The 25,871-nt window shown below is 49.8% G+C and overlaps 1 protein-coding gene and 1 non-coding gene across 6 annotated transcripts in view; both read left to right on the forward strand.

Moving 5' to 3' along the window:
* Positions 1-25,871, forward strand: part of DDX11 (DEAD/H-box helicase 11) — a 198,899-nt gene that overhangs the window by 51,666 nt on the left and 121,362 nt on the right. For 4 of the 5 annotated variants that reach the window (XM_063929195.1, XM_063929198.1, XM_063929197.1 and 1 more), the window contains exons 5-7: positions 978-1,123; positions 2,368-2,416; positions 2,666-2,773. The exons of the other annotated variant lie outside the window; for it this stretch is intronic. In XM_063929195.1, the coding sequence (XP_063785265.1) occupies positions 978-1,123; positions 2,368-2,416; positions 2,666-2,773 (303 nt within the window). The remainder of the gene's footprint in view (positions 1-977; positions 1,124-2,367; positions 2,417-2,665; positions 2,774-25,871) is intronic. 5 annotated transcript variants of the gene reach the window in all.
* Positions 20,884-21,069, forward strand: LOC134938167 (U2 spliceosomal RNA). The gene has a single exon (XR_010180790.1). It is a non-coding gene; the product is annotated as a U2 spliceosomal RNA (small nuclear RNA).

Genomic DNA, 25,871 nt, shown 5'->3' on the forward strand with positions numbered 1-25,871 from the left:
ACACCCATACAGTGGGAATAGATCCTACAGCGAGCCACCTCGCCCGCAACATGGCAAGCTTAGTGAGCCCACCAGGGGCTTACTAGCCTTCGCCCCACTGTTTTCGTGCATCTTCCAGGGCGAGGTGCATTTTTGCAATGACTGTTCTTCTTCCACACATTAATGACAAAAGACGCAGTGGATTTAGGAACCTCCCTAACAGCCGCAATGCCTCATACCTCCCTACGGTGATCCCCTTTCCAAACTCTGTTAGCTCCTTCCGGCAAACCATTTCATTAGCAAATGATCTAATCAGTGCCCTCTACCTGTTTTATACCTTCACGAACACCTACCTGGGTGTCCAATCACTTTTGTCTACATAGTGTAGATTACTAGTACCTACATATAGTGTTCATTCTAGCACCCTGCACCTTTCAAATCCTGTGCAGTTCCTCTTTCCTGCCTGGGGTGTCACTCTCTGCTCTTGTTCTTCTCACACACACAGGTCTGTATCACAGCACTGAGTAACAAATTAGAGTGTGCTGAGAAGCACCACAGCAGAGAGCGACACCCCAGGCAGGAAAGAGGAACTGCACAGATTTTGAAAGGTGCAGGGTGCTAGAATGAACACTATACATATACAGATGGAACCTCGCTCATCTAGGCTTCTCTGCTGTGCCTAGGTGCACCAAGGCTTATTAGCATAAGCCTTTCAGCTATTGTTCTCAGCTGCAATACAATACAGAGAGAACAATACAGCAGGGGATTAAGTCCGACAGCCCTGGCTCATTTACTCCTATTAAAGGGATAGATGAGCAGGGCTCCATCTGTATAGCAGACATTTCTGCTTTATAACTTCGTTTCCACTCATTTTGTGGTCACCGCTGAGGTAGCTCAGGTAGAGTTGGATGCAAACGCTGTTGTGGTAAAATGGAATGGATGGTCCTATGGGGCCCTGTACTTCAGCTTTCTATCTCCTTCCACTCTTGTATCTCCAGAGGGAGGAGGATGAAGCGGTGCGCCTTCTGCAGCTGAGTCAGCGGATGCTGTCCTCTGACGGAGAGGGCCCAGCCCTGGAGCAAGAAGAGGAAGAGCTGGTTCTCGCAGAATATGAGAGTGATGAAGACACAAAGAAAGGAGCCACGTAGGACACTATATGTTGTCGCTTGTCGTGTGTAGTTTACATTTAAAATCATTTGAATTCTTTGTCCTTCTGGGGAATACAGGGACCGGGTGCATTTAGGTGGTCATTCCGAGTTGTTCGCTCGCAAGCAGTTTTTAGCAGCCGTGCAAACGCTGTGCCGCCTCCCACTTGGAGTGTATTTTAGCTTAGCAGAAGTGCGAACGAAAGGATCGCAGAGCGGCGGCAAAGTTTTTTTTTGTGCAGTTTTAGAGTAGCTCAAAACCTACTCAGGGTTTGCGATCACTTCAGACTATTCAGTTCCTGTTTTGACGTCACAAACACGCCCTGCGTTCGCCAACCACGCCTGCGTTTTTCCTGGCATGCCTGCGTTTTTTCGAACACTCCCTGAAAACAGTCAGTTGACACCCAGAAACGCCCACTTCCTGTCAATCACTCTGCGGCCAGCAGTGCGACTGAAAAAGCTTCACTAGACCTTGTGTGAAACTATATAGTTTGTTGTAATAGTACGTCGCGCGTGCGCATTAGTGACTTTTTTTGCCTCATTGCTGCACAGCGAACGAATGCAGCTAGCGATCAACTCGGAATGACTCCTTAGTTCTAATCACAAGGTGCTATGACCCTATCCAAAATATAAATACATTCTTTGGATCATTAAAACTAAATCGCATTCATGACTACGTCATTTTTTTTTTTATAGCACATTTTATATTTTACACGCAGTTTGTCTTACACCGTCTTACACCGTTCTTGGTATTTTCCATCTGTCTTACACAAAGAGCTGATGCCTAATTTTGGAACATGAGACATTAAACTTAAGGGTGGCAGCTGAAAGTTTTACTTGAACAGTTACTGCGCAGGCGCTCGGCTGACCTGACACTGGCTGTATTTTCGCGGATTGCATAGTTAAATGTGACGCGGCGTGATTCGCTTGTCACTTTTTATGACGGAGCACGAATAGCGGTGTAATGTTTTTGATTTGAATGTGCGTCTCTGATGTCCGCGCGTAGTATCTGTACTGACATGGCTTTATGGTGCGTTATAAATAAGACTGGCATTCGCTCTGCGTGCAAACAAAAAAACACGTTCACCTTAAGTGGGAGACATCTGTGCCGGTGATCTCCTCGCAGCTCCGGGGGGCCGCCACTGTGGGATTGAGACGCACATGGACAGGTTTGGCCGGGGTGGTTTGTTTTATGCTGTTCTGCTTAGTTTAATAATGTTTTTTATTTCTCATCGGCTGACAGTCTGGATGAGGATGAGGATGATGATTTGGAAGAAGAGCATGTTACTAAGGTAAGTACAAAGCTCAATTTATGCGCTGAATGGATCATTCATTTACTTTGCTCTGATCCTCTCATTCAGCAACGTCCTACTGAGATTACAGTTCTAAAATATCGCTTCACCTGAAAATCATTAGAAGATGATGTTTTGGGGAGTTTTTCCTCCCGCAGCCCGTTTTTGTGTTCTGACGTTGTAGCTTTCCTGTGTATTATAGAATTTTTGTGTCCCCACGTATAATATATATTGTTGTCTCTTACACAGATCTATTACTGCAGCCGCACTCACTCTCAGCTCTCCCAGTTTGTGCGTGAGCTGCAGAAAAGTCCCTTCAGCAAGGAGACCAGGGTGGTGTCTCTGGGGTCTCGCCAGGTACCCTTTCTTTTACCAAATCCAGTGATTTAATCCTTATCTTTTATGTTCTAGTTGAGACAGAACCTTGAAGTGTCCGTATTGCTCTAAGGACCCAATTCAGTAAGGATTGCAAATCTTGTTTTTAGCAGAATTTGCAATCCTTTGACTCACGTGGGGGGCTGCCCATCGCGGGACATGCTAACCGCCACGCCCCCCCTGTCTGTGACCTGCACTAATTGCGAACGCACTGCAATTAGTGCGCTGTCGCAGAAATTAGGGAAGCTTCCTGCTGCAGGAGTCCCACCACTATCTTTTTGATAAGAGCGGCTGCGTGTGACGTCACGCAGCCTGCCCGATAACGCTGCCACTACACCCCCGTTTGGAAGCCCCCGCAACACTCCGTCTCCTCCCCGCGAACGGCGGCAGAGGCATTCACAAATACTACGTGGCTCCCACAGTAAAAGCATGCCTAGGACGGGCCCTGCGGAAATTCCGATTGGATCGCGATTTGCGATCCAACCGGAATTAGGCCCTAAGTACATTGGTATACTCAGCCTGTGGCGGCACTGGGGTCGTTGTAACCCGGTGCAGCCCGCAACCCTTGCACCGCCCTAGTGACGCCACTGCACTCTGCAGTAAGAATGGTGTCACAGGGTCACTAATATTGGATCAGCAGCCTCTACTACAACGTTACTGTAGATCTAACGCTTTGGCTGTTGCTGTATACCTTGTTACTGTTGTAAAACACAATAAAAAGTGTATTGAATTTAAAAAAAAACCCAATGGTTATGGTTGCTTTTGAAAAGTTCAGGGAGCTACTATCATTCCTTACCTGGAGGTCCCCTTGATCAAAGCATGGTCCATTAACTTGCTTGTGGGTCATGTGTAGGAGATGCACATCGGCCCAAAGGCTGTAATTTTTCTGTATAGTCAGTCAGACAGCGCCACGCTGGTGGCAGCATCACCCATCAGGGAAACATAAAGAGGTCTCTTACTATGAGGAAGCCACGATGATGGGTGGAACAGAATGTTCCAGAAATCTCAGAAGTTTTCATAGCAGAGCTGGAACTGGTCAGCTTCTATCTATTACACCTCAGAGAATGGCCTCTTCATCTGGAATTATATCCTTAGATCGTGGAGAAATGGGGTCAGCAACATAATGAGGAGCAGTTCTGTGCAAGGACAAACGACACGCAGGCGTTTTTAGTAGTGATGAGCGGATTCGGTTTTACTCGGTTCTCAAAACGGCATCTTATTGGCTCACGGATGTCACGTGTTTTGGATAGCCAATAAGATGCCGTTTTGAGAACCGAGTAAAACCGAATCCGCTCATCACTAGTTTTTAGTGGATCCAGTATCGATCCCATGGAAACTGCATCTAATTTGCACATATCCTCCAATGGCAAGTTTTAAAGAAGTTTAAAAATTGATAGGTTCAGGCGGTTCTGGTGGCACCAGACTCGCTGAGAATGTTGTGGAACATGGACAGTTTCAAAATGGCCTCAGGCTCATAGCATCTTCCTCTAAGGAAGGACCTGTTAAGTCAGAGCCCTTCTTATCTCCTATATAATAGCCCTGTGACTCTGTGCCTGGCCCTCTAACGCTGGGCGGAGTCACAGAGCCCATCACATGTGCAGCAAGTGTCTGCAGAGTCCTTCCTCCTGCTGCCTGTCCATCAACCCCTCCAGCATCAGCACACTCCCACTCCCCGGCCGCGACACCGTGGGAACAACTACAACTGCCGCCTGTCCATCACCCCCTCCGGGAATTAGCATACTCCCACTCCCCGGCCGCGACACCGGGGGAACAACTACAACTGCCGCCTGTCCATCACCCCCTCCGGCATCAGCACACTCCCACTCCCCGCGACACCGGGGGAACAACTACAACTGCCGCCTGTCCATCACCCCCTCCCGCATTAGCCCACTTCCCGGCCGCGGCGCCTGGCTGACGCACAACAACTGCTACCGCCGCCGCCGCCATACACGAGGGACGTGTGGTGCAGGAGAAGGCTTTCACAGCCCTCCCTGCGCCGCGTACAGAGACCCGCCGCCTCCTCCGCACACGTGACGCTGCCTCCCACCATCGCCAGAACCGATGCCCTCACTGCACACCACAGGGCCAGCCCTGCCGCCCGAAAGCCCAGAGACGGGAACACGGACAGCGTGCGTCCTACTGAGAGTGACAGGTGCGAGCTGGGGCCAGGAAAGAGATCTGCCACCCCGGTTACCTAGGTATGTGGGGTCACGCTGTCAGCACTTCCACCACTGCCCACATCCACCAGGCCCCCCATACTTTCCCTGTATCACCCCCTCCCTGCCGCCCCGCGTCCCCTCCCTGCCGCCCCGCGTCCCCTCCCTGCCGCCCCGCGTCTCCTCCCTGCCGCACCGCGTCTCCTCCCCGCCGCTCCGCGTCCCCTCCCTCTCCGCGTCCCCTCCCTGCCGCCCCGCGTCCCCTCCCTGCCGCCCCGCGTCCCCTCCCTGCCGCCCCGCATCTCCACGTCCCCTCCCTGCCGTCCGCCTCTCCGTATCCCCTCCCGCCGCTCCGCGTCCCCTCCCTGCCGCCCCGTCTCACCGCGTCCCCTCTCTGCCACCCCGCCTCTCCGCGTCCCCTCCCTGCCACCCCGCCTTCCCTCCCTGCCGTCCCACGTGTCTGCCTTCCCTCCCTGCCGCCCCGCGTCCCCTCCCTGCCGCCCTGCGTTTCCGCGTCCCCTCCCTGCCGCCCCGCCTCTCCGCGTCCCCTCCCTGCCACCCCGCATCTCGGCATCCCCTCTCTGCCGCCTCGCCTCTCCGCATCCCCTCCCTGCCGCCCCGCCTTCCCTCCCTGCCGTCCCACGTCTCTGCCTTCCCTCCCTGCCGCCCCGCGTCCTCTCCCTGCCGCCCTGCGTCTCCGTGTCCCCTCCCTGCCGCCCCGCCTCTCTGTGTCCCCTCCCTGCCACCCTGCATCCCCTCTCTTCCGCCCCGCGTACCCTCCCTGCCGCCCCGCATCTCCACCCTGCCACCCCGCCTCTCTGCCTCTCCTCCCTGCCGTCCCACGTCTCTGCCTTCCCTCCCTGCCGCCCCGCGTCCCCTCCCTGCCGCCCCGCCTCTCCGCGTCCCCTCCCTGCCGCCCCGCCTCTCCGCGTCCCCTCCCTGCCTCCCGCGTCTCCGCATCCCCTCCCTGCCTCTCCGCACCCCTTCCCTGCCGCCCCGCCTCTCCGCATCCCCTCCCTGACGCCCGCATCTCTCTATCTCCTCCCTGCCACCCCGCCTCTCCGCGTCCCCTCCCTGCCGCCCCGCCTCTCCGTATCCCCTCCCTGCCTGCTTTCCCACATCTCCGTATCCCCTCCCTACCACCCTGCGTCTCTGTATCCTCAACCTGCGTCGGTGTGTCCCCTTCCTACCGCCCTGCCTCTCTGTATCCCCTCCCTACCGCCCGCCTCGCCGTATCCCCTCCCTGCCGCCCAGCGTCACTGTATCCCCTCCCTGCCGCCCCGCCTCTGTATCCCCTCCCTACCGCCCAGCGTCTCTGTATCCCCTCCCAGCTGCCTAGCGTCTCTGTATCCCCTCCCTGCTGCCCCGCTTCTCTGTGTCCCCTCCCTACCGCCCCACGTCTCTGTGTCCCCTCCCTCCACCCGCAGCATCTACAGACTCCCTGCCTCACCCGCGGTCTCCCCCCGCACCCGCTACATTCTGCACATTGTGCCCTGCAGGCGCTGGTCACACCGTCGCAAGGGGCTACGCCCCCTTCACCATCGGACACCCTTTCCTCCTCCAATATTTAACCACTACCAAAACTAACAACGCAGGTAATACGCCATATAATACAAATATTGAACCCCAGAAAGGCGTGCAGGGGTTAAGGGGCGTAGCCCCTTCCTACGTTGTGAAGAGCGCCCGTAGGGCGCGATGAAGCACCTAGTTATCATGAATTAGCAAGTCTGGCTTTAACAGTGAGGCTGTTGGAGCCATCATTGGAACTATTGTCAAGACTAGGGAGCTTGTATCTACAATTTCTTTTTCATCCACTAGGGGTCACTGGAGTACTCTTGGGATATGGACGGGCTTCCGTAGGAACACAGCACTGAATATTTAAATTTAGTAACACTCCACCCCTCCATATCCCTGAGCACTTACCCAGTGTTTTTTCTGTGCTGAACGTGGCAACACATGCTTAGCTGAAGTCACGGTTTTGTTGAAGAAACTTTTATTTTTAATTTTTATTTTTTCTACTGTTTGACCACATCCCTGTCCCCCTTCCAAAAGGCAGGGTCAGGGATAGTGCAGCTGCTGATTGCAGCACGGGCGTGTCGGGCCTCTCTGAAAGAGCTCCCTCACAGCCCTCACATCCTCCTGCACTGGCTGGCCGGCGCTTACTGAAAAGCCCCGTCGGAGCCTCCGCACGTCTGCAGGAGTGAGGTATGTGAAACGGGGCGGTCAGCTCCCGCTGCCGCCCCGACGTGTGGAGACATAGTGCTGGGTGACGGCAAGGAGCGGCTCTCCCCTCTCAGCCTCCGGCATCTTCCCGCTCAGGCGCCCGCCCATTCCACCCCGCTCAGGCGGCCGCACGTTCGTCCACAGACCTCCGTGCAGGCACCGCGGCTCTCTCCACTCAGGCGCCCGCACGTTCGGCCACAGACCTCCGTGCAGGCGCAGCGGCTCTCTCCACTCAGGCGCCCGCACGTTCGGCCACAGACCTCCGTGCAGGCGCCGCGGCTCTCCCCGCTCAGGTACCCGCCCGTTAGGCCACAGCCTCCGGCCAGGCACCTCGGAACGACCCTCACTTCGCCGCAGCGCTACCTTGGTAGCTGACACGCTATTATACAGGAGCCCACCGCTGGGACACACGAGGCACATAGCGCTCTACGATACCCGCTGGGGGCCCACACGCTGCGCTGCCGCTGTAATAAGATAAACAGCCATTACAGGGGGGACATATCAGTGAAATACTGCAGCAGCAGAGGGATTATTACAGTATAATCAGTGAATGCAGCACTGTGATTATATGTATAAGTATAGCAGGGCAGCCATTTTTAACATGCTTCCTGTGTCTTCCTCTGTGATTCCAGAACGTTCCTGTCCTACATCTCTTCTCCACCGGAGGCGCAGGGGTGTTCGTGGGAATTTGGGATCAAAATTTATAGTACTGGCCACGTGTATTGCACTGGGCCAGATATATATACAGAGCCACCTTATTGCTATTTTACTGAGTCGTGCAGGTGTCTGTGTTTTGTGTATTGTATTGTCTGTCGCCATAATGAGTAAGGCACCAGCAAAAACTAAAAAGCATATTTGCAAAGTATGTGGCAGTGTGTTACCGGATGGATCTACCACATGTAACGTATGTTTTGTGGATTCCGTTCAGAATACCATTTCTGCTCCGGTTTTGCAACCAATTTCATCACCGGATCCTCCGTGGGGTATGTTAGTAAATGTACTGGAGAAATTTCAGACAGAAATGACCGCTGCTCGTCTGGAGCGAGAAACGCTAAGATCTGAGTCTAGGGTGAGACCGCCAGAACTACCGGAGGCGTCTCAGCCTTGCGTAGGGTCCAAATCCATTTTGGGCAAACGGGATAATTTTCATATGTCTTATGATTTTCCAGTGTCTGCTATGTTGCAGTCTGACGATTCCATCCCAGACCTCACGGAACACGATGAGGGGGAGGAGGGCGAAGTGGAGTCAGACGGCGAGGATGTTAACAGTTCCGGCATTGATGATCTCATCAGAGCGGTACGGCAGTCGCTAAGGTTTCCTGAAGCTGAGCAGCCTCTCACCAATGATCAGGTCATATTTACTAAACGACGGAAGACGCCAGTAAGTTTTCCTGTGTCGGATTCTCTAAATCAGATGTTAGTAGAATCCAGACAGAATCCAGATAAACGGTTTTCTATACCTCGCAGATTTAAGTCTAGTTATCCGTTTCCAGAATCGGTAACGGGTACATGGGAGAATCCACCAATAGTTGATTCTTCAGTGTCAAAGCTTACCAAGAAATTAACCATACCAGTGCCATCAGCTACTACGCTTAAAGATCCGTCAGATCGTAAGATAGAAACTATGCTTAAATCCATGTATGTAGCAGCAGGTGTGATGCTAAGACCTGGATTGGTTGGCATTTGGGTCACTAAGGCGCTCATAATATGGCTTACAGAACTCAAATCGGCTTTACATGACGAAAACCTGATAATTCAGGTGAATCAAATGATTGAGGCTGTAGAGTATCTCTGTACAGCGTCTACTGACGTCTGTCAGCTCACTTCTCGTATTTCATCTTCGCTAGTTACGGCGAAGAGCACTCTACCTGCGTACTTATCAAGCGGAGGCAGAGGTCAAACGAAGTATAGAGGCGTTGCCTTACGATGGCAAGAAGTTGTTTGGTCCAGAATTGGACGCATGGATTAAGGAGGCTACGGGAGGTAAGTCTGTGTTCTTACCATTGCCTCCACCTGCGCCAAGAAGAAGGTACGCTGGACCTTCGTTCAAATCCTTTAGACCTCAGCCCTTTCGAGGACGTGGCAGAGGATCAGCCACGCCTGCTAGACGTGGTCGAGGACGTGGTTTCCATCAAACCAACACAACTCGCCAAGACGCTAAGGTTACCGACAAGCCAGTGGCATGACGGGTTACCAGCCCATCTCGGATCTCCAATTGTGGGAGCACGCCTTCACACGTTCCATGGGGCGTGGTTCCACACGTCCGCGGAGGGCTGGATTCGCAATTTAGTGTTAAAAGGTTACAAAATAGAGTTCGACTGTCTTCCGCCTCTGCGGTTTTTCAAGACAGGTTTGCCTCTGTCGGACGACAAGAGGACAGTTTTGCAAATTGCCATTCAGTCCTTACTGGATTCGGCAGTGTTGATTCCGGTCCCTGTACACCAACAGGGTCAGGGTTATTATTCAAGTCTATTTGTGGTCCCGAAGCCGGATGGCTCAGTCAGACCAATATTGAACTTAAAGGGCCTCAATCAGTACGTAACTTACTACAGATTCAAAATGGAGTCTCTACGGTCGGTGATTGCGGGGTTAGAGACCAAGGAATTTATGATTGCGCTAGACCTCAAGGATGCGTACTTACACATTCCAATTTGGCAGCCTCATCAGAAATTCTTACGATTTGCAATACGCCAAAACCATTACCAGTTTCAGGCTCTGCCGTTTGGCCTGTCATCAGCGCCTCGGGTATTCACCAAAGTAATGTCTGTGATGATAGCTCACCTCAGATCCCTGGGAGTGACGATAGTTCCGTATTTAGACGATCTGCTCATCAAAGCTCCGTCTCAACAGATACTTACCCAACATGCGCTGCTAACTTACAATGTACTGGTTCACCACGGTTGGATTGTCAATTTCAAGAAATCACATCTGATTCCGTCTCAACGCCTTCAGTTCCTAGGTATGATTCTCGATACGGTCAATCAAAGGATTTACCTACCACAACAGAAAGTACAAATGCTACGCCATCTAGTACAATTAGTACTCAAACCACGCACAGTGTCGGTACACTTGTGCATTCGCCTGTTAGGCACAATGGTGGCAGCTTTCGAGGCGCTTCAGTTCGGGAGATTTCACTCTCGTCCATTTCAGCTGAACGTGCTTGCCCAGTGGTCGGGCTCGCATCTGCAGATTCACCACAGAGTGATGTTGTCACCAATAGCAAGAGTTTCTCTGCTATGGTGGCTCAAGGAACACAATTTAACCGCAGGAAGACGGTTCGGAGTTTGCAATTGGATAATTCTAACTACGGACGCCAGTCTCAGAGGTTGGGGAGCGGTAATTCAAAATTGTCAGCTCCAGGGTCTCTGGGCGGATCACGAAAAATTGCTGTCAATAAATGTTCTAGAACTCCGCGCGATTTTCAATGCGCTACGACAAGCGGTGCACATGGTTCGCTCTCAGCCTGTCCAAGTGCAGTCGGACAATGCGACAGCGGTCGCATACATCAACAAACAAGGAGGAACGAGAAGCCGCATGGCAATGCGGGAAGTAGCTCGAATCCTCAATTGGGCAGAATACCACCAGGTGATATTGTCGGCCGTGTTCATTCCGGGAGTGGACAACTGGGAAGCGGATTATCTCAGTCGTCGGGATCTTCACCCAGGCGAATGGTCATTAAATCCAGAAGTGTTTCACATGTTGGTTCAGCGATGGGGTTATCCTCAGGTGGACCTGATGGCATCTCGACACAATCATCAAACGCCCCAGTATGTGTCCAGAACAAGAGATCCAAAGGCAGTCGCGGTGGATGCTCTCACTGTCGCGTGGCCGTACAGTCTGGTGTATCTGTTTCCACCGTTTCCGCTGCTCCCTCTGGTGCTAAAACGGATCAAAAGAGAGTCGCTCACAGTCATACTAGTGGCGCCTCATTGGCCTCGGAGAGCTTGGTTCTCGGATCTTCGAGGATTACTCGCAGACGATCCGTGGCCACTCCCGATACGTCCAGACCTGTTACAACAGGGTCCTTTTCTTTACCCCGATTTAGCGCGGCTGCGTTTGACGGGGTGGCTGTTGAGACCGCCCTCTTAAAAAGAGAGGGCATTCCAGATTCAGTTATACCAACCATGTTACGGGCTAGAAAGCCGGTTACGGCAGCTCATTATTACAGAATATGGCGTGCCTATATAGGTTGGTGTGAAGCTCGGAAATTTCCGACATCAGCTTTCAAGTTATGCCGCCTTTTGTTGTTTCTACAATCAGGCTTAGATGGAGGATTGCGTTTATCTACACTAAAGGTGCAGGTATCTGCTTTGTCAATTTACTTTCAAAGACGATTGGCTCTATTGCCGTCTATACGCACCTTTCTCCAAGGTGTAATCAGGGTACAGCCTCCTTTCATTCCACCTACAGCGCCATGGGACTTGAATCTGGTTTTGGAGTTCTTACAGTCTTCATATTTTGAACCCTTACAACAAGTGGATATAAAGTTTCTCACTTGGAAAAAATTTTTCTCTTAGCCTTAGCTTCGGCAAGGCGTGTTTCGGATTTGGGTGCCTTGTCCTGCAAGCCACCGTATTTGGTGTTTCATGATGACAGAGCGGAACTTCGGACGAATCCCGCCTTCTTACCAAAGGTAGTGTCATCTTTTCACATCAATCAACCAATAGTAGTTCCTGTGTTGACAGCACAGTCTGGAACTCTGGATGTGGTTCGTGCGTTCCGCGTTTATGTAACCCGAACGTCTTCAGTTCGTAAGACGGATACGTTATTTGTTCTCTATGATGCTGCCAAGATGGGTTGGCCAGCATCTAAACAAACTTTATCCAGATGGATAAAACTGACCATACGCCAGGCTTACCTTCATGCTAGGTTACAACCGCCTACGTCAGTAACCGCTCATTCCACACGTTCTGTGGGAACTTCATGGGCAGCTGGTCGTGGGGCTTCTGCGACGCAGCTTTGCCGGGCGGCTACATGGTCTTCAGTGCACACGTTTGTGCGCTTTTACAAGTTTGATACTTTTGCGGCATCAGCATCTAGCTTTGGCCGCCTAGTGTTACAAGTGCCAAACTGCTCTCCCGCCCACGGGGGAAGCTTTGGTACGTCCCAAGAGTACTCCAGTGACCCCTAGTGGATGAAAAAGAAAATAGGATTTTGGTACTTACCAGGTAAATCCTTTTCTTTGAATCCATAGGGGTCACTGGACGCCCACCCAGAGCAGTTTACTTACTTGGGGTTAGTTCTGAGGATCTTATGGTAACACATTTTCACCGACTGGTTCAAGTTACAAGTGCTGGTTAGGGTGTCAACTGTTAGTTGTCAGTAACGTTATGGGTTAACTTCGTTATTGTCAGTTATGTTATATGTAATACTCCATTATTAACCTCTCTTAATTCCTGTTCGGCTCAGTAAAAAACACTGAGTAAGTGCTCAGGGATATGGAGGGGTGGAGTGTTACTAAATTTAAATATTCAGTGCTGTGTTCCTACGGAAGCCCGTCCATATCCCAAGAGTACTCCAGTGACCCCTATGGATTCAAAGAAAAGGATTTACCTGGTAAGTACCAAAATCCTATTTTTTTTTTTGTATTGTCTGGAAAACCTATCTCCTGGTGAAAGAAGACTAAGCTTTCAACAACTTCCTTTCTGCTGGCCCATTTGCTTATGTTATTACAGGAGAGTTTGGAAAAAGAACCTTGGAAGTCTCAGATCTTAGCTTCTTCGGTCTGTTTTCAGAGGCACTCCTACCAGACGCACAAACTTTTTTGTTTGGCTGTAGTAATACACGGGTAGCCTTCAAACAATCCTCCCATAGCCTCTTAAACTTAGTTTTCTGCTGCGGGGTACACTGGGCTCCACAGGGAATAACATTGGGGTGTAGGGTAGGATCTTGATCCGAGGCACCAACAGGCTAAAAGCTTTGACTGTTCCCAGAATGCACAGCGCCGCCTTCTCTATAACCCCAGAGCTTTTTTAAGTGAAAAATGAAGAATTCAAGGGCTGCAGCAGAGACACTGTGAGTGTTAGATGTCAGTCAGACATCTCCTGCTGCAGCTCCATCACCTCCCCCAGCGACGTTGTATACTCCCGCGCCCTGGTTGCCGGTTACTTACAGCGAAGGCTCCGGTTTTCATCTGTCATTCACACACCGCACCACAGCTCTCCAGGATCGCGTGGCCGCACTCAGGGAGGAGGTACGTGGGTCTCCCAGGTGGGACCCGCTGGAAATCACGATCTGGCGCGGCCGGGTACTTACAAGGGAGGCTCCGGTTTTCATCTGTCAGTCACACACCCCACTGCAGCACTCCAGGATTGCGTGGCCGCACTCAGGGAGGAGGTAAGTGGGTCCCCCAGGTGGGACCCGCTGGAAATCACGATCCGAAGTGGCCGGTGGGAGGCCGGCCGCGCACGCTGGCGTAGACACTGTGGTAGTACAGGGACCCCACTAGACCACCAGGGCAACGGCACAGGTCAGTTTTACTAAAAAAACGTTTGCTATAAAACCCGCAGTACCCGGTGGTGAAGTCCAGCTAGGGGATAAGGCTTTGACCTGTAGCCCCTCCCCCAGCCCCAGGGCGCCATTTAGAGTAAATGTTCTCGCCCTGGAGAAGCATATCTCTCTCCCTCACTCCCTGTCAGCGTTTGGGCGCCATTGGGACAAGCTGAGCTGTTCCTGGGACTGTTTGGGCAAATCCTCCCCTGTAAAGCCGCCTGCATGTTAGCGCTGTGACTTTACATGACACTTAAGTATTCTACATGTCTGTTGACCGTGTTAGTTAAGAAACAGTGCATTTAGTCAGGGTTATTTAGTACAAGTACCCTGTGATATACATCCAGTCTTTACTGTGCATTGTTATATCTATTGAGTGTATAGCTATACATAGTACTACTCTGTATTGCTAGTCCAGTGCAGTTTTATAGCATGTTATAATTTCTGCATTGTACAATGTGACTGTGTGTGCATATAGCTGCTGTGTGACCTCCATTTCGTGTATCTCACTCAGTTTGCTATCCCTATATTCTGTAACATGAGGGGGCTAAGTGCGTCAAGGTTATATTTAATATAGGTGTATCACAAGATATACTTATTGTGTATTTTTCTCTGTGATTTTTAGTCACCATATACCTCTAGAACTCTCTGTTTGTGCTAATACACTACACGGGGGGTTCTTGTCAGGTGTTGGGCTGCTGAGATTGTACTGGGTTGCCTTGAATTGAGCTTTCAGATATGTCAGCTACAAGGGGCGACGGAGCTGGGTCTGATCCTACAGTGCGTGGTGGTGATGCTGCAGACATGTTTGAGGAAAATATAGCAGCAGAGGGTTCAGGTTCTGGGGGTTCCTTACCCCCCAGTGGAACCGTAGCAACGGGGGTTCAAAAAGATCCACCTTGGGCTACTTTCTCCACGTTATTGAATACGCTGGTAACTAGACTTACGCCCCCTATGGGACCTCCTGTGCCGTTACAACCGCTTATGGTCCCTGCGGTTAATCCGCCATGGGCAGATCAAATGTCCACTTAGTTACAGCAATTGAACCAATCACTGACTAAACAGAAATCTCACCCTCGTCCGCCTAAGACCAAGGGGTCCTCTAAGCGGGCCATTACTTCCTCACAATCCACCAACGTCCCAGACACCTCGTCTGATGAGGATGGCGTATATACTGACCCCACAGACACTGATTCTGATTCTTCTGATGGGGAAGTTGTTTCACAGGTAGATGTTCCTGACTTGTTGGAGGCTTGTTGCAGGTTAATCCTTCAAATTACTGATGACCCAGAGACTGATACTGCCCCTAAGAAACCGGACAGATTTAAATGTCAGAAAGTGGTTAAACAAGTTTCACCTCACTCTGACCATTTAGTTGACATACGTCAGGAATCCTGGGAAAATCCGGGAAAGAAATTCATGCCTCACAAGAAGATGCTGGCTCGCTATCCCCTCGCGGCGGAGCTAAGTAAAAATTTGGAAACACCCCCGCCAGTGGATTCGCAGGTGGCGCTGCTGGTGGTATCCTCAGCACTGCCTGTAATGACCGTCACGTCTCTGAAAGAACTGACGGATAAGCGTGTGGAGGGTTGTTTAAAGGCGATTTACACCCTAGCTGGTGCTGTGCATCGGTCCACCATTGCAGCAACTTGGGCTGCAGAGGCTATTGAAGCGTGGACTCAGGAGTTGGAAGCTGAGCTGCCTTCCAACGTTTCTGATCATGCTAGACAATGTCTGTCGTATATTGTCACAGCTTCTCATTACATTAAGGAGGCGGCTTCTGATGCCGGTATTCTGGCGGCCAAGGCTTCTACTACGTCCATTTTGGCTCGCCGGATTCTCTGGTTGCGGTCCTGGTCTGTGGATCTAGACTCTAAGAAAACCCTGGAGGTGCTCCCTTTTAAGGGAGACATTCTTTTCGGAGAAGACCTCAACAAGATAGTGGCTGGCTTAGCTTCTGCTAAATCAGCTTGTCTGCCTAGTACTGCTCCTTCGGTACCGAAGGCTAAGAGTACTCCCTTTCGCTCCTTTCGTCCTTCAGGGAAAGCAAAGGGTCAGGCGTACCCGAAACAGGCTCGCACTTCCAAACCCACTAAGCCCAAACCTAAACGGGCCTGGGCTGCTTGTCAGCCTGCTTCCAAAACTGACAAGCCTGCTGCATGATGGGGCGGGCCTCTCTCTGGGGGATCCCAGGGTGGGGGACCGACTTCTAGGGTTTACCCAGGAATGGTTGAAGACCACTTCAGATGCCTGGGTACGGGAAGTCGTCACTCGAGGTTACGCCGTATCCTTCAAGTATTGTCCCCCTCATCGATTTTGCCTGACAGACGTCCCTTTGGATCAGGTGAAGGCAAACACTCTTCATTCCGTGGTACAGTCCCTCCTGGACACAGGAGTGGTAGTACAGGTGCCCCTGACTCAGAGAGGCAAGGGATACTATTCACCGCTATTCCTAGTCCCGAAACCGAATGGGTCCTCTCGGCCCATTCTCAACCTCAAGTCCTTGAACAAATTTGTGAGGGTCTCCAAGTTTCGTATGGAAACTCTTCGCTCTATTGTTCTGGCCTTGGAACCTGGGTATTGTCTGGTCTTCCTGGACATACAGGATGCTTACCTGCATATTCCCATTGCAATGTCGCATCAGCTGTACCTGAGGTTTGCGGTTGGCAACCTCCATTACCAGTTTCGGGCGTTACCTTTTGGTTTGACCACGGCTCCGCGGGTCTTCACCAAGGTCATGGCGGTAATTACGGCTGTGCTCCGCCGTTAAGGGGTCAGGTTCCTGCTGTATCTGGACGACTTGTTGATCCTGGCGAATTCCCCAGAAATTCTCCTACGCCATCCGGGTCTGACTATCCGGTTTCTGCATGCCATGGTTGGCTCATCAGCTGGAACGAATCTTTCCTGGTCCCTGCTCAGAGCATGGTGCACCTGGGAGCGCTATTGGACACTCACAACCAGCAGTTGTTCTTGTCTCAGGAGAAAGTCCTGAAACTTCAGGACAGGATTCAATGCTTCCTGTCTCATCCGCAAGTGTCGATACATTCGGCGATGCAAGTGCTAGATCTCATGGTGTCGGCTTTTGACATGGTGGAGTATGCTCAATTCCATTCCCGCCCTCTACAGAAATTGATTCTTGCCAAATGGGACAGCGTACTTCACCGGATCAGGTCTCACATGATCTCCTTGTCTCCGGAGGTCCGTCTGTCACTGAGCTGGTAGCTTCAGGACCAACGATTGAGCAGGGGTCGTTCCTTCTGGATATCCGTCTGGGTCCTTCTGACGACGGATGCCAGTCTGAGGGGTTGGGGCGCGGTGTTGGAGCAACACTCCCTTCAGGGTCGGTGGACCAGGGAGGAGTCTCTCCTCCCAATAAACATTCTGGAACTTCGGGCAGTGTTCAACTCACTGAACTTGGCCCAGCATTTAATACAGAACAGGCCTGTTCAAGTACAGTCGGACAACGCCACCACGGTGGTGTACATCAGTCATCAAGCCGGCAATCGAAGCCGCATGGCAATGTGGGAAGTATCAAGGATTCTTCAGTGGGCTGAACGCCATCTGCCAGCCATATTGGCGGTTTTCATTCCGGGGGTCCTAAACTGGGAAGCGGACTTTCTCAGTCGTCAGGACGTACATGCCAGAGAGTGGAGCCTTCATCCAGAAGTGTTTCAACTACTCGTGGACAAGTGGGGCCTTCCAGATGTGGACCTGATGGCGTCTCGACACAATCACAAGGTTCCGGTCTTCGGAGCAAGGACAAGGGATCCTCAAGCAGCGTTCGTGGATGCACTGGCAATTCCATGGAACTTTCGGCTGCCATACGTGTTCCCTATGGTGTAACTCCTGCCCAGAGTAATAAGGAAGATCAAGCAAGAAGGAGGATTCCTACTTCTGATCGCTCCCGCGTGGCCCAGACGGCATTGGTTCTCAGACCTTCAGGGTCTCTCGATAGAGCGTCCCCTTCTACTTCCACAGCGCCCGGATCGCCTCGTTCAGGGCCCTTGTGTGTATCAGGATTTAGCCCGGTTGGCTTTGACGGCGTGGCTCTTGAAGCTTCTGTCCTGAGGGCGAAAGGTTTTTCTGAGGCGTCATTCAAACCATGTTGAAGGCCCGGAAACCGGCTTCTGCTCGGATTTATCATAAGGTCTGGAATTCTTACTTTGCTTGGTGCGCCACTATTAATCATGATGCTTACAAGTTTAGTACGGCCAAACTTTTGGCCTTTCTACAACAAGGCCTGGACTTGGGCCTTCGTCTGGCCTCTATCAAGGTTCATATTTCTGCTTTGTCGGTTTTGTTTCAGTGAAAAATTGCGACTTTACCTGATGTTCATACGTTCACTCAGGGTGTGTTGTGGATTCAACCTCCTTATGTCCCGCCTGTGGCTCCTTGGGACTTGTCGGTGGATCTGGAGGCGTTACAAGGGTCTCCGTTTGAGCCTCTTGAATCTGCAGACCTTAAGTGGCTTTCTCTTAAGGTATTGTTTCTGCTGGCTATTGCCTCTGCTATACGGTTGTCGGATCTGGGTGCCTTGTCTTGTAGGTCCCCAAATCTGATTTTTCACTGTGACCGGTCGGTTCTTAGAACACGTCCCGGGTACTTACCTAAGGTGGTGTCTTCTTTCCACCTTAATCAGGAGATCGTGGGTCCAGCCTTTGCCTCTTCTGGCTTGTCTTCCAAAGAGCGGTCTTTGGATGTGGTACGGGCTCTCTGTATCTATGTGAAGAGAACTGTATCCCTTCGGAAGTCTGTTTCTCTCTTTGTACTGTTTGGTTTTCACAAACGTGGCTGGCCTGCTCACAAGCAGACCCTGGCCAGATGGATTAGAATGGTGATTGCACATGCTTATGTACAGGCTGGCCTTCCAGCTCCTGCTACCATCAAGGCCCATTCTACTTGGTCTGTTTGACCTTCTTGGGCGGCCCGCCGTGGTGTGACCCTTGAACAATTGTGCAAGGCGGCTACGTGGTCCTCAGTGAACACGTTTATAAGGTTCTGTGCCTTCGATACTTCCGCCTCCAAGGATGCGTACCTCGCAGAAAGAGATTTAACAGCGGTAAGTTCTTACCATAAATCTCGTTTTCTGCTGTGGGGTACACTGGGCTCCACAGGGAATGACATTGGGGATGTCCTAAAGCAGTTCCTTATGGGAGGGGACGCACTGTAGCGGGCACAAGAACCTGGCTCCATAGGGCGCCCACCCTGACGCACTTAGCTTCTTTGGGTTGGTATGGCATTAGCTGCTGACACTTTCTCCTGTCGTGAGAGTGTGGTGTATGTGGCTACTAACGGTTGTCGTCTCTTTTACCTGCTACTGCATTGGGCTGGTTAACAAAAACTGAGCTACTGTGCACGGAGGCGGGGTTATAGAGGAGGCGGCACTATGCATTCTGGGAACAGTCAAAGCTTTGAGCCTGTTGGTGCCTCAGATTAAGATCCTACTCTACACTCCAATGTCATTCCCTGTGGAGCCCAGTGTACCTCGCAGAAAGAGATATGCAGAAAGAGGTAAGTTCTTACCATAAATCTCATTTTATCTGCATCACAACAGTCCCCCTATAAATCCCCAGAGTTGGGAGAGATGAGGTCTCTTCCAGGGAGGAACTTTGCCATCCTGGTTATCTGTACGCTACGGATAATTTGAGATCTGGGTGCTCTGTCTTGCGGATCTCCGTACCTCATTTTTCACCAGGGAAGGGCTTTTCTCAGAATGAAGACCTCTTTTCAGCCTAAGGTGGCGTCCAAATTTCTTTCAACTAGGACATTGTGATTCCAGCATTTTGCCAATATTAGACTAAAGAGTATGAGGCAAATCTGAAGGCCTATGGCAGTGGTTCCCAAACTTTTTTGAATCACGGCGCCCTAGAGTATCCGATTTTCTCTATCATCCATCTGGGGGACGCTGCGCACTTACACTTGGGTTAGAGCGTGTGAGTATGGAGTTTGGCACAATCTATGAAAAGAACTAACTCCTCCCCCTCTAACCCCTCCCATCAACCCCCTGTTCACAGGAAGCACTCCTCAATTTTAGTTTTGTGCCTTGGAGTGAAGGCACACTTTTCTTTGCTCATAGATTTTAGTTAGGTTTTATTTCTAATTGTTTTCTTGTTTGGTGTTTAGTCCCTAATGTTGGTGACAAACACATCCAGAGTGAGAATAGTTAGGTTAGAGAGCTTCTGTGAGCTCTATTTCTCACTCTGCACTGCCTCTGGGGAGTCACTACACCGCTGAGGTCCCTGGGTCTCTCCCTTCCGGCTCACAGAATTCGAGGAGGCACTGGGTCAGGTAGGAACAGCCTCAGCCTACTGAGGTAGTGCTGGGCTGTGACCCTTCTCATACTAGCATATGACAGTCCCTCAGAGTGAGTCCCCCATGCTGTGTGTCTGCTGGTTGTATATCTCCTGTGCCCTGGCTGGGTCACTGTAAGGGCTGTATGAAGGACTGTATGTGGCTGAGGGGCAGCTGCGCTGACTCCTGGGACTAGCGGTGGCCAGGGGACACTGAGGGCAGTATTATTAAGTGCCTCAGGTCCTGGGCAGGAGCCATTTTGTGCAGCTTCTTTGCTGCATGCTAAGTCCCTCTCTCTGTATTTCTTCAGCCATGAGGCTGTGGCTCAGCACACTAGTGCAAGAGTCCAATATGTATAGAGACCTAAGTTCTAGCCCAACTCTGGACAGAAACATTGTTATTATCTTTATTGTAGGGAGTTGCTGGGTGTTTTGCTGCCCTCAAACCAGTCTAAACTGCCTCACCCGATTAGGCCCTGCCCCCAGCAACACTGCAGGAAGCTCCTGATCACATGTCAGCAGCTCAGCATGATGGGGAGCACTGTCTTTCTTTGCACTGAGATAGTGGGACTATTGCTGTGATCAGTAACAAGCCCACAGGGTGGTAACTTTATAAGTGATCTGCCTATAGTATAATATCCACAATAGCAAGTATTCTGGGACTATTGCAGGTTTCTGTAGTTAGCCCAGCAACTATGCCAAATATACACATGATATATGCTTGTTAGAATATCCTACCTGTTTTGTCATGCACAAACAATGCCCTCTCCTCACAAATTATGGGCACTACAGTAAATATAGTGGCTATTACTGTGTTCAGCATTTAGTCCACCAAATTGGTGTTATAGCTTTATTCAATAGCTGGTATAGTGGGACTTTTACTGCCTCTATTACGTAGCCCACCAACTGCAACCAATGTGCAAGTGATAGTTACTTATTATCTCTGCCTTTTAGCAAAGTTCAGGTGTAATATTTGTTTTTATCAGTTTAATATCTGATACGCTCCCTATTTAGGGACCATATATCACATGAATTTTTAGTAAGATAGAAGAGGAGCTTGCTCTGTCCACTTTATACATTGACCTGGTATTGCAGTGCGTCCAGTACCAGTACACAAATACCGGTATTGTCAGAGTCTGCCGTTGCTTGCACTATGATAAGGGATTGGTACTCTGTTTACTACTTAGCCCACAAACCTTGGTAAAATGTTAATGGCTGAGTTAATGTAAAATACTCTGTGGTCAATACTTTCACCTAAAGCAGTGATTGTTGGTAGTCTGTTTTCCTTTCGCTATTTCTATGTCAAGACACAAGACAGACTATTTATTTGTTTATTTTTTCTTGTGCACTATGTACCTATAAATTGCCAAAATGGCTGTACAGAGCTAAACGCTCCTTACGCAGCTTATACAGTGCAGTGAGTCAGGTCCTTGACAGACACTATAGCTCAGTTACTTCAAAGGACAATCATTTGTCCTAGTTGTTATGCTCTTTAGTTATGGTCACTTCTAAGGCAAGTCTTAATTTTATACTTCCTGGTGTCTGTCTGAGATAGCTACCTTAAGCAGGATGATTGTGTCCTCAGGCTGTACCGCCAATTGGCGGAGTACTACACCTTCCTCTATTTCGTTCCTGGTTCTGATCCACATTTTGAGGCTTTATCTCAGGAAATTGGTAAAATAAATCCGGTCAGGGAGGATACTTCAGGATAGGAATAAGAAATAGACTACTGAGTTAATTGGTTTCCCCCTCTTCCCTCACGTTGGGACGATGTAGCGGTTCATGTTTCCAGGTTAATGCGTCTGTCTCTAGTACGCAATATTGTTGCTTCAGATCTGATGGCTCACAGTTACAGACAGTGTTTCTTTATCCTTTCGCTGATGAGGCTGACCTGATGGAGGTTCCACTAATAATTAGTGGACGCCTCCATCATGTGGTGGCCTAAGACGACTGTCTTTCCTAAAGTACAGTATGTGACCTTGAATCACCGCAGATTGACAACAGTGAGGCGGTTATTAAATTGGTATTCATTCTGACAGGAATATTCCTATGCCCTATCCTGGCTAATGCATGGATCTTAGAGCGGTTGCAGATTGCATAATGCAAGTTGTCAATTATTGTATTAGATGATCCTTTTCAAATAATCCATTGACAGATTGGGTCTCTGAAGCTCTATCCTCTGTCAATGTTGTTTTCTTGGATTCTATTTCTATTCAATCCTGCATCTCTGCCCTGTCAATGATGCCCATATATTCATTTTGATTGTGATTTGTGGAATTCTGCTTCCAAATCAAAGCGTGCCTTGCAGGCAGGAGAAAATAGCTCTAGCAGTAAGGTGTCTGCCTTCAGTATAACAGGTCATGGGTTCTCATTCTGAGTATGACTGCTAAAAAATGTGTTATTTAAAATAAATATCAATGAAATATGTATTCTCTTAGAAGGCATTTGTCCACCTGGAACTCGGACTTCCGATATGTCGTCTGCAGGGCTTATGGAGTCGGGTGGTCTGGTTCTTAGTGGGGGAAAGCCAACTTTCTCAGATGCCACTGGTCCGTTGGATATACCGAATTATATCATGAGCATATATTCTGAATCTTGGGGAACACGTACCAAGCAGGATTCTTTGTTATCCCTCTTATTTGCGTTTCATCCAAGAGACAGGCTCTAATCCTTGCAGTCTGTTCGCTATCCAACGTGGGAGTATTCATTACAATCCCTTTCCCATCAACAGGGTCTTGGGGTTGTTACTGTTACTTTCCCATCACTGCCATATTTGGTCGATTGTTGCAAAAAGAGCTCCGTCTCATGCACCTTTTGTCATACACATCTACAGTGGACCTTGGTTCCGGATTTCTTACTTTGTGGAGGATGGTGTTCAGGGGTTTGCTATTCGACCCCAGGTAGCTCGGTCTTTTGGCTGAGTGCAGGATTTCCAGACCAGAATACACTCTCTTCGCAGTTTCCTCAGGGGTCAGTGATCCATGGCATACACTTCCTCTGCAAGATAGAGGCGACTTTACAGGGGGCTCCATTCTCCCGGTCTCATGCCTGGATTCTTCAATCTCAAATTCTATGTTATTAATCCCAGGCAGAATTGAGTTTACATAAACCGTTCAGTATGTCACTTCAAAAACGACAATATCTTCGTTGGTGTCTACACAATCCGAATCTGACCCATAGGACTCCCATTTTCTGTCTTGACATAGAAGGTCATAACCACAGTCACTAGTCTCAGACGTTACGGTTTTGGGTTTCAACTTTGGTTTTCAAAAACATTGAGGTCCACAGTGGAGATGTCACTTCCATCTCCGGGCAATCCACGACGCCTTGGCTCCAGCTCAAGGCTTTCTACAAGTGCTCGATTTGTCAGCACATATACTAGAAAAAGAAAGAAAGAAAATTGGAACGATACAGAGAAGATTAGCATGGTCTTGCATCCCGCATCCAGTCGAACTTAAACACTGCAGTGGCCTATATCAACATGCACAGTGGCACTTGCAGCTGGAGAGCCATCTGAACGGTATCTCACATATGCAGAGGGCGGAACTTTGGGTTCCGGCAATATCAGCCAGTTCCAGAATGGACAACGCAGACTTCCCGGGTTGTCATGCTTTTCTTCCCCAAAGAATGTGAAATAATCCAACAGGTTTTTCTGATTTTGATGCACCTGTGTGACAAGCCGACATCGACATCAGGGCTACTCGTCTCTGCAAAAAGGACTTCCCTAGTATGGTGATCGCTCCGGGGATCCTCTTGTGGCAATCATGGCCGCCGTGTTAGCGCCTTGTCACTTTCATCTGGCATATTTGTTTCTGCATCTGGCAAGATCCAGTGAGTGCTTCAACGCATTTGACCAGTGGCTCTTTCGGTCTAACTAAATCGCTCCGGATTTGCCTGTCGAAACTGCTCTGCAATGCTTCAGACCAGGGTGGCCAAGGCTCCTTATAGTGTACCTCTTTGGCCAGATCTTCACTTTCAAACTGTGTCATCACCGGGATTTGTCTTGTCTGACGGTGACGGCGTGATTGTGGAGAACAACATCATCAGAGTAATAAGTTTACCTCAGTCAGTAGCCCTGACACTGTTTCAGGCTCGCAAACCAATCACAGTGCCCAGTAAAACGTTTAATCTTTTGGTGCGACTATGCGGATGTTCGGTGTTTCCTTCGCAGCTTTTTGCATATACAGTTTCCCTGTGTAGCTCCTGTGTCTCCTTTCCAGCCTCTGGACTCTGTTGGGTGGCGGTTCCTTCCTCTTACGGTGGTTTTGTTTTCTTTTGCCCATTGCCTCAACTCGGTGTGTTTCTGAGTTGGCAGTCCATTACTGCAGTCCACCTTTGTTGGTTTTTCTATTGGGATAGAGTGGTTTTACATACAAAACTTTTATTTATTTATTTATTTATTTTAACACAGGAGCTATGGCTCAGCGCACTAATGCTAGAGACCAGTGTATATTAAGATCTCGGTTCAAGATGAACCTTGAACCGAAACATTTGAAGTTCACCGTACGGACACGTTGTTAGTTCTTAGTGGTGCCTCCCAGCGAGGTTGACCGGTCTCTAAGAACGCTGAGGCTCGTTGGGTCACATCAGTTACCCGTCAGCCTTATGTGTGCTCTGCTGTTCCTGTTCCTGACCCTCTGCGGAATTGTGCGACTCAGGCCGTTGGGGCCTTCTGGGCTGTTCGCGGAGGTGCCTCTATTGTGCAGCTGTGTAGAGCGGCAACCTTCACAGGATTCTATTGTTTCCATACTTTTGGTATGGGGGGATGCGATGCCTCTGTTGGGCGTCTGATCTTAGGGGCAGATTTCCAGCCTGTGTGCCCCCCCTCTTTGGCTTGCTTTGGGATATCACCCAAGTGTAAGTGCGCAGCGTCCCCCAGATGGATGATAGAGAAATTTGGATTTTTTACTTACCGTAAAATCTCTTTCTCTGAGTCCATCTGGGGGACGCTGCGATCCCTTCCCTCTTGTCTGGTTATTGATTGTTGGTTTTGTTTTCTCTCTCTCGGCTTTGTTAAACTTTAACTGAGGAGTGCTTCCTGTGAACAGGGGGTTGATGGGAGGGGTTAGAGGGGGAGGAGTTAGTTCTTTTCATAGATTGTGCCAAACTCCATACTCACACGCTCTAACCCAAGTGTAAGTGCGCAGCGTCCCCCAGATGGACTCAGAGAAAGAGATTTTACGGTAAGTAAAAAATCCAAATTTCTCTCACGGCACCCCTTGGCCAAAAGTTTCTTATTGAGAAATTTAGAAAGAAATATGAAATTAAGTACATTGTGTTATATGTCATCCTTTAGTTTAATTGTGTGGTGAGGGACAAGATTTGCTAATGATTGGCCACATATTTTATGATTGACCGTCACCAGCACTGGTTTTGGCTATAATATTGACCATAAATAATTTATAATTGGTCCTAGACCACCAACCCAGGGCATCCCTGCAAGTGTTCTGAGGCACCCCGGGGTGCCTCGGCACACAGTTTGAGACCCACTGGCCTATGGGAAACAGGACACCGTGTATTGGTTAGAGTGTACAAGTGCGGCCAAAGTACAGTCATCAAATGTGCCTGATGATGACCTGTTTGGCGGTGGACCCTTCGTGTAGAATGTAAACTGAAAATGATGATGAAAATCAATGTCCGCCTCTGATTGGCTGATAGCCTATTTTTTTTCCTTTGTGATACCACAAGAGATGACAGCCTGTGTTGGAAAAACAAGTACAAATTCGGTTATTTGACAGGCTTACTTTGGGGCAGGAACACTTGTCCGATACTTACTTGTCCAATACCTCCTGGATGTGCAACACGGGGTCTCCACAGACTCCAATGGGTTGCTACCTGATCTGCCAGGCATGCAAGTTCATTTGTTTTTACAGCTGTGGGTGGAAGAGTCTGCGCCCCGCTTCTACTGACTGTACCCACATA

Source organism: Pseudophryne corroboree, chromosome 6, assembly GCF_028390025.1.
Source record: "Pseudophryne corroboree isolate aPseCor3 chromosome 6, aPseCor3.hap2, whole genome shotgun sequence".
In the NCBI taxonomy this organism is placed as follows: Eukaryota; Metazoa; Chordata; class Amphibia; order Anura; family Myobatrachidae; genus Pseudophryne; species Pseudophryne corroboree.